The following is a 7807-nucleotide window of genomic DNA, read 5'->3' as shown; positions in this document are numbered from 1 at the left end:
CTCTCATCTATCATCATTATATCACCACATGTATCTATCTATCTATCTATCTATCTATCTATCTATCTATCTATCTATCTATCTATCTATCTATCTATCTATCTATCTATCTATCTATCTATCTATCTATCTATCTATCATCTATCATCTATCTCCATCTCTACCTCTCTGTCATCTATCTATCTATCTATCTGTCTGTCTGTCTGTCTGTCTGTCTGTCTGTCTGTCTGTCTGTCTGTCTGTCTGTCTGTCTGTCTGTCTGTCTATCTATCTATCTATCTATCTATCTATCTATCTATCTATCTATCTATCTATCTATCTTTCTATCTTTCTATCTTTCTATCTATCTATCTTTCTATCTATCTTTCTATCTATCATCTATCTCCATCTCTACCTCTCTGTCATCTATCTATCTATCTATCTATCTATCTATCTATCTATCTATCTATCTATCTATCTATCTATCTATCTATCTATCTATCTATCATTGATCTACAGAAATACACAAAAGCACACACACAGAAAGAAACCTTTAAAAAAACCTCTGTTCCAAAAGTAGCCATATATACAGAATTACAGAATACAAACCCAGATGATGTTTGGGAATGAGAAGGAAGGTCTACTAAGGTCCTTCTATTCTAGAACTTTGCCAGGTGAGGTTGGTGCCACCTACAAATAAGGACACAAATCAAATGAAATATTTATTTTGGTCATAGACCAGCATAAAAAGGGTAGAATGCAAACAAAAACTGAAAAAATTGTAAAATACATAAAGTGAAAAAATATTTTGAAAAACTATTATCTATTTCTATTTCTATTTCTATTATCTAGTTATTTACATCTCTATCTCATCTATTATCATTATATCATCATTATCTCTCTCTCTCTCTCTTTCTCTCTCTCTCTCCCTCTCTCCCTCCCTCCCTCCCTATCTATCTATCTATCTATCTATCTATCTATCTATCTATCTATCTATCTATCTATCTATCTATCATATATCTATCATACTGTATATAGAAATACACAAACAAAAGTAGCCATATATACAGAATTACAGAATATAAACCCAGATGAGGTTTGGGAATGAGAAGGAAGGTCTACTAATGTCCTTCTATTCTAGAACTTTGCCAGGTGAGGTTGGTGCCACCTACAAATAAGGACTTGAAATGCCTATAAAAGATTAGCAGGAAGGGAGTCTTACAATGAAAGAAGTGATATATCTTTAGTCCAGAAAGAAAGCCACTAAGTAATGGTTATTAATAATGAAATCTTATTTTAAAATATAATTGAATGATATTGTGTCTGAAATATTTCAGCATCAAAAATGACACATTTCATTTCAAGAAACCGTAACCTCTATGGCAGACTTTCCCCTTATCTTTCATCTCCATTATATGTATATAAATGTGCAGGTCACAAAGAAAAATGCATAAAATAAATTACACATTTTAAAAAAATTCATTCAGTAATACTTTGTTTTTAAGTACTTTGTTTTTAAGTACTTTGCTCAGTAAATTGTATCCATTCAGTATATTCTTAAGGAAAGCATGTTTTATGTCCCAAATAACCCTGTAGCTTCAAATATTTTATATACAATATTTATGACCCTTCACAACTGGACTTCCTTCATGGTTTGCTGCTCTTCTGGGCTGCCCTTCTCATCCTTGAAGACTCTTTGCAGAGCAACCTTGTATGATGTTCTGGGCTGGTCCTTTCCTCTCTGCTTCCTCCCAACAAAGAAATAAAGGAGAGGGTTGATGCTGCTGTTGAGAGAGGCACATCCTATCCCAATGGTCATCAGGAGGAGGTTATAGGTATCAAAATATTCAATGACATAAAAGACATTCATTGGGAGAGAAAAGAGAAGGAAGAAGAGGAGAGCCAGCAAGATGGTGGAGAGCAACTTCCTTTGATTGCGTTGTGATTTAGATCTCATGTGAATCCAGAGGGTAACAGTGGACACAACCATGATAGGCGTACAAAGTAAACCATTCACAATCAGCTGATAAAGGAAAGGCGAACTTCTTTTGTTTCTGGTCTGGTGGAGAATGAAGTGCACAGCAGAGAGCAGGAAGGAGAGGATCCAGATGAGGCCACAAACCAGAGTGGACAAATATGGAGGACGATGGCAGCGATGCCAGAGTGGGAAGAGGACAGCCACACACCTGTCCAGGCTGATGGCCATCAGCAGAAACTGGCTAGCAGAATAGGTGAAGAAAAAGAACTCAAAAAGTAGGAAGAAAATGGTATCAACAACGTGTGTTCTTTGACTCAGAGTTAAGACTGCCAGAAATGTAGCTGCTGTGATGAGGGATGCGAGGACCCCAAAATCAGCGATGGAGAGATTCAGGATGTAGGTGGTGAAAGAATTTCTCTTAATGGAAAAGGCCAGGAGATAAATGGTCTTTCCATTTCCCACCAGGCCTAAAATGCAAATAAGGGCAATGAACCCACTGATAAGATTTCGTGTTAAATTATCGAACATCTGAGCATAAGGTGAAGAAAAAAATTCTGGCATTTCAGAAATATTTAGAGCAATTGTAGTAGTATTGGAAGGAAAGTTGGTCATTTCAGAACCACTCCCAGAAATTTCATCCATATTAATGATCCTAATAACAAAAAGAGACAGAAAGAGAATCAGTCTTTGTTAGAGAAATACATACTTATATACTGTACATACATACATACACACACACAAATGCACATACACACACATATACACAAACATTCACACACACACAAACACACAGGCAGACACACAAACACATGCACAGACACACATTTTCTTACTTACACATATCAACACGTATCTGCTTTTTGACTGCCTGATGGTAATTACATCCCTAAAATTAATGTTTGTTGCAAGGTTGGAGAATTGCTACACCCAATCGTGACCCAAGCTTCTATGCAAAATCCTTCAAAGGGCATTTCAGGACAACTGGCACCAATTCCCTTTATTAGCCATTGTGGCTGAGGGCAGAGTAGGGTTACCTGGTATTTGAACAGGTTTGTTTACGTGGCCCGGTTTGTGGCAAGCTGTGGCCACGGACCAGGCGTTGGGGACCCCTGCTTTAGAGAGTAAGGGATTACAAGTGTGCAAACAGGCACACAATGCACTTTGAAATGCACTTTGAGAGGAACATGCTAGTACCAGCAGTTAGCTTTCAGTGTGTAATTGATTAAGGTCAATTTCAAGTCAGAGTTTGTTAACTCTAATAGCTATACTTTATTAGACAAAAGGTGTTTACTTTGGTACTCAAAAACTCAAGACAATTTTAAACTCCATCTGTCGGTTGGAGGAAACGAGGGCAACAAGTAGCACATGTCCTCCTTATGGCAGATGTCTACTGACTGTAGGTTAGAGAAAGTTATAATCAAAGGTTCTGGAGATCATGAGCTGATGGCCTTTTTCCCAAGCAAAGGAAAAAGGTTGTGGGCGTATAGGTGGACAGCATATGTGAGACTTGTCCTAAAATCAAGAAAGTCCCATGGATTTCAACAAAGACCAACAAAGCTGAAATGCTCTCATGATTATGTGGAGAGATTACATGGAGAGTTGAGCAACCTCCACCACGGAAGATTCCCTTCAAAAGAAAGGCATCCTGTTCCATCAGTCACAAATGGGCTGAGCAACAAAGCAATTCTCCTTTCGGAATATCATGAAACTACTGGATGGCTAACTCCATTCCTGAAAATAAAATGTTTTGTATCATAATACACTTACCAGTGGTATCTCTGCCAAACATCAGGGAAGTTTCTTTGTCTTATTGGGACTGATGTATCACCTAAGGAAGCAATAATAGTAAATCATTATTTTGATCAATAACAGCAGGCAGAAAAATGCTAATGTGCTTTATAAACTTCATCCACATTGATTTGTTTCTTTCTGAATGGGAATCTCCGAATGTATGAATAAAATAATCCCCAATAGATTTCCCCCCCATTGTTGCCTAGATAGCTATTAGCCAATAATCAGTCTTTGTGATCCTCTAATTATTTAACCTGATAATTAACTCAAAATAATTTTAAAAGTGCTCATTTAAAATGGAAAGTATTTCCCCACTCTTATTATTCCTTCATTTTTAGAAATGCTTCTGGGCATCTAATCTTTTTTTTTTCCTAACTAAAGAAGAACAAAGAAGTTGATTTCATCCCTTGTGTCCTTCCAAAGGACAATTCCAGGTGGATGTTGCCTGTAGGAAGTGACAGGTATCAGTGTGTTGATATTCTTAAATTCTCCGTAAGGCATACTATATGAATAATTCCATCAGAAGCCATTTTGTGAATGCACCCACTGAATGTTTTCAACATGCCAATGAAATTCCCAACTCATGATTGGCTCCTAGAGTCTCAATTCTGGAATAAGCTCACAAATCAAATTGACCCCTTGAGGTTTTCATTGTCAGTAGTTATCAGTTATCACAAAGGAAAGGAAATGTGTTACATAATATAGTTTTCATGCTGTTCATACCTCTTGAGTAATTAAATTGCTCCTCCATTATGCAAAAAGTGTTTGCTTGCTTAGAACAGTTCAAATCCGTGGATAAGGTGGACAACCTGGGGAAATACAATTATTAAAAGAAAAGAAATTTCTGACCGTCAAAATGGCTGAAAGGAATTTTGTTCTTGGGGAATTCAAAGCCATTGTCAGTTTGCCATTCACACAAAACAAGTGTAGCCTTTCCTACCTTTCAATCAAGCAATAAAATTTATTTACAGTTCAAAACCAAAGGAATCAAAAGACCAGAAGACCAACAACCATTAAAAGGGAATTTTAAAAAATAAGATTTTTTTCCCAGAAAGATAGCAGCTAACAATTAATGGTATGAGATTAGAAAAAATTAGCAATAGCAATAGCGCTCTGTAGAGATGACCTGATGAAATAACTCACAGGTTAAAAGGGTTAAACTTTTTTTTATGGATCTTAGTTATTAGCTGGGAGCAGCTGAATGAACAGATTTCCTTATCTTCAAATTTTGCTCTAAAACAAAATGCTCCAAACATTTTGTGGTGAACAGAGTCAGCCTATTGCCCCCAACAATCTAGGTCCTCATTTTACCAACCTTGGAAGGATGGAAAGGTGAGTCAACCTTGAGTCGGTGAGAAGCGAACTGCTGGCAGTTGGCAGAATTAACCTGTACTACTGCATTCTAACCACTGCTCCACCACGGCTCTTCAACAACAACAACAACAACAATAGTTGGAAGGGACCTTGGAGGTCATCTAATCCAACCACTGTTCAGGCAAGAAACCCTATACATTTTAGACAAATGGCTGTCCAATCTCTTCTTAAAAGCCTCCAGTGTTGGAGCATTCACAGCTTCTGGAGGCAGGTTGTTCCACTTGTTAATTGTTCTAACTGTCAGGAAGTTTCTCCTTAGTTCTAAGTTTCTTCTCTCCTTGATTAGTTTCCATCCGTTGCTTCTTGTCCTGCCTCCAGTTTCTTTGGAGAACAGCTTGACTCTCTCTTCTTTGGGGCAGCCACTGAGATATTGGAACACAGCCATCATGTCCCTCCTTGTCTTGTCTTCATTAAACTAGACATACCCAATTCCAGCAACCCTTCCTTATATGTTTTAGCCTCCAGTCCTCTAATCATCTTCCTTGCTCTTCTCTGTACTCTTTCTAGAGTCTCAACATCTTTTTTACATCGAGTTGACCAAAACTGGATGCAGTATTCCAAGTGTGGCCTTACCAAGACATTGTAAAGTGGTATTAACACTTCACATGATCTTGATTCTATACTTATTAAGATTTACTGAAGTCAGCGATGAGAAGACTGTTATTATACCGTACTGGAAAAAATATTGCTGCTAAATTGAGTTCTGTCATGGGGCAGAAGACCCTGCTGGATTAGCTGACCCCATACTAATGGGCTCCTAGTCCTACCCTGGTCTCAAAAAGGAACATTTTGCAGATAATAAATTACCCCAACACAAACTCTGCCTTTACTGCAGACATACCTGGTGATGATGGGAAGAATCTCCTGATGGAACCAGCTGGTCTCTTTGGGAATCTAAGGATGAGATCTTTTTCCAGTGAATCCTGTTAGTTGGCACTTGATGCGGTTACAGTCAGAAAGAGGAACTGAGCTGGACCAAGTTGCAAACTTACTGAGCGAAATAAGAATAACTTGTCTGATGCTCTTCTCTGAATTTCGCAGCTTCAAGTGTTTTTGCACACAGTGTGCAAAAGAAGTGATTAACGATATGATCATATCTTAAAGAAGAATCAACCAAGAGGTACCAAAACTTGACCTCAAATTCCTGTAATCCAGGTCACTTAAAGGAAGAGCAACTTAGAGTCACACTTGTTAACTGTGACAGCAATTTCCTTTTATTATTTATTAAGTTTGTATGCTGCCTATATCTGCATTAAGGTGACTCTGAGTGGCTTGTTAAGCTAATGTGCCAAGAAACAGTGTAGGCTTCCACCATTTTGACTGTTTAGTCCTGTGTGCCAATCTTGCTGGTGAGGATATGTATTTAACCAAATGCAGTCTTTGTTCTGGTTGGTTCAACCAAACGGACAAAACCTTGAAGGACTTTTTTTTTTTTCGCCTGGAAGGAGATGATTCCTGAAGGGAGCAGTAGGTCCCCATGGCCTATGGGGGAGATACTGGTGGGTCTCTTTCTTTCTACTTTCCTTTGACATCCTCTTAAAAAATGTGATGTCAGGAGCAAGGAACCAAGAATGACACAGAGGTTTACTCACATCAGTTTCTTTATTGTTGCTCACTCATTGACAGGAATCTTGCCAGACTAAAGCACAATATGCATATCTATTTTATATACTCTGTGAAAGGCTGCAGGAGGGTCCACTCTGTGCTTCTTCCTTCATTCCAAGGATTCTTGGTCGATGTGCCTTTTACTTCTTGGCAAAAACCCTGTTGAAGGAAAAGTCTTCATCATGGTTCAGTCCAAGCCGGGAATAAACAACATAGCAACTGCTTTAGAAAGAAGTTTACAGTTTATTGAAGAGGAGAGCCAGACAAGAAGATTGCCCTGGAAGAAAAGAGAGTGAGCACATGTAGGGAGTGGGTTTTTATATCCTCTGGAGCCTTTTGTTTGGAGTTGTTCCTGTGGCATGAACTTTGACCTGAGTCCGAGTGTGCCTTTCTTGTATTCTGATGGTAGTGGGCTAATCCTATTATGTCTCAAACGTCATATCCTGTTTCCCTGGGGCTGGGGTTGATGACTTTTAGATTTTTGGTGTGAGGGGTTGTTGATTCTAGGGATCTTTGTTCCTAATCCCAGTTTCCTGACTCCAGTCTTTCTGACAAGATTATCACATCTGAAATTCTGCAAACTTGGTTTCTATTTGGGACAGAGAGACTTGGGGGCGGGGTTTATTTCTGCTTTTAAAATCCTTTAGGGAAATATATTCTGCCTTTTAAATATTTCCAAAAATATTTCTTTCTCTGGGTGGGGGGTGACTTCCCATAACCCCTCCCTCCTGTGATAATGTACAGCCCACCACATGTGGTAAATCCTTGATAACTTTCCCTTATCCCATTAACCATCATGGATGAATATTTTTATGTATATTTTATTAATTTGTATAAGATAACTTTCTTTAGTATTTAGCAAACAGCATGTTGTCTGGATTCCCTCAAGACTTGGTTATTCCAGCTTGCAGGACTGGCCTAGGGTAATTTTTAGGGGGGTTTTAATTATATTTTAAAATTTGACAAATATTTAAATATTCCTTTTAATTAATTTTAAATTTGTATTGTTTTGTATGTATTTTAAATAGATTGTCAGCCGCCCTGAGTCCTACGGGAGAAGGGCGGGATATAAATCCAAAA

At 38.1% G+C, this 7807-nt stretch overlaps 1 protein-coding gene across 1 annotated transcript; it reads right to left on the bottom strand.

The window, feature by feature from the left end:
• Positions 1-1609: 1609 nt before the first annotated feature.
• LOC107293475 (proto-oncogene Mas-like) lies at positions 1610-4499 on the bottom strand. The gene is made up of 3 exons (XM_015822626.1): positions 4472-4499; positions 3725-3785; positions 1610-2609 (listed from the first exon to the last, which is right to left on the bottom strand). Exons 1-3 carry the CDS (start codon positions 4497-4499, stop codon positions 1610-1612), a joined length of 1089 nt encoding a protein of 362 aa, XP_015678112.1.
• Positions 4500-7807: the final 3308 nt, after the last annotated feature.

This window comes from Protobothrops mucrosquamatus, unplaced genomic scaffold, assembly GCF_001527695.2.
Source record: "Protobothrops mucrosquamatus isolate PMUCROS unplaced genomic scaffold, P.Mucros_1.0 scaffold1631, whole genome shotgun sequence".
NCBI classification, from domain to species: Eukaryota; Metazoa; Chordata; class Lepidosauria; order Squamata; family Viperidae; genus Protobothrops; species Protobothrops mucrosquamatus.
Note: the sequence above shows the minus strand (reverse complement) of the source record. Positions and strands in the feature narration are given on the sequence as shown.

Excerpts from the sequence above, each read along its gene's own strand:
- LOC107293475 (XM_015822626.1), bottom strand. The coding sequence starts at position 4,499 with ATGGAGGAGCAATTTAATTACTCAAGAG. Across the intron at positions 3,786-4,471 it reads GCAATTTAATTACTCAAGAG|GTGATACATCAGTCCCAATA; the intron begins GTATGAACAGCA and ends TTGCTTCCTTAG. Across the intron at positions 2,610-3,724 it reads GTTTGGCAGAGATACCACTG|GATCATTAATATGGATGAAA; the intron begins GTAAGTGTATTA and ends TTTTGTTATTAG.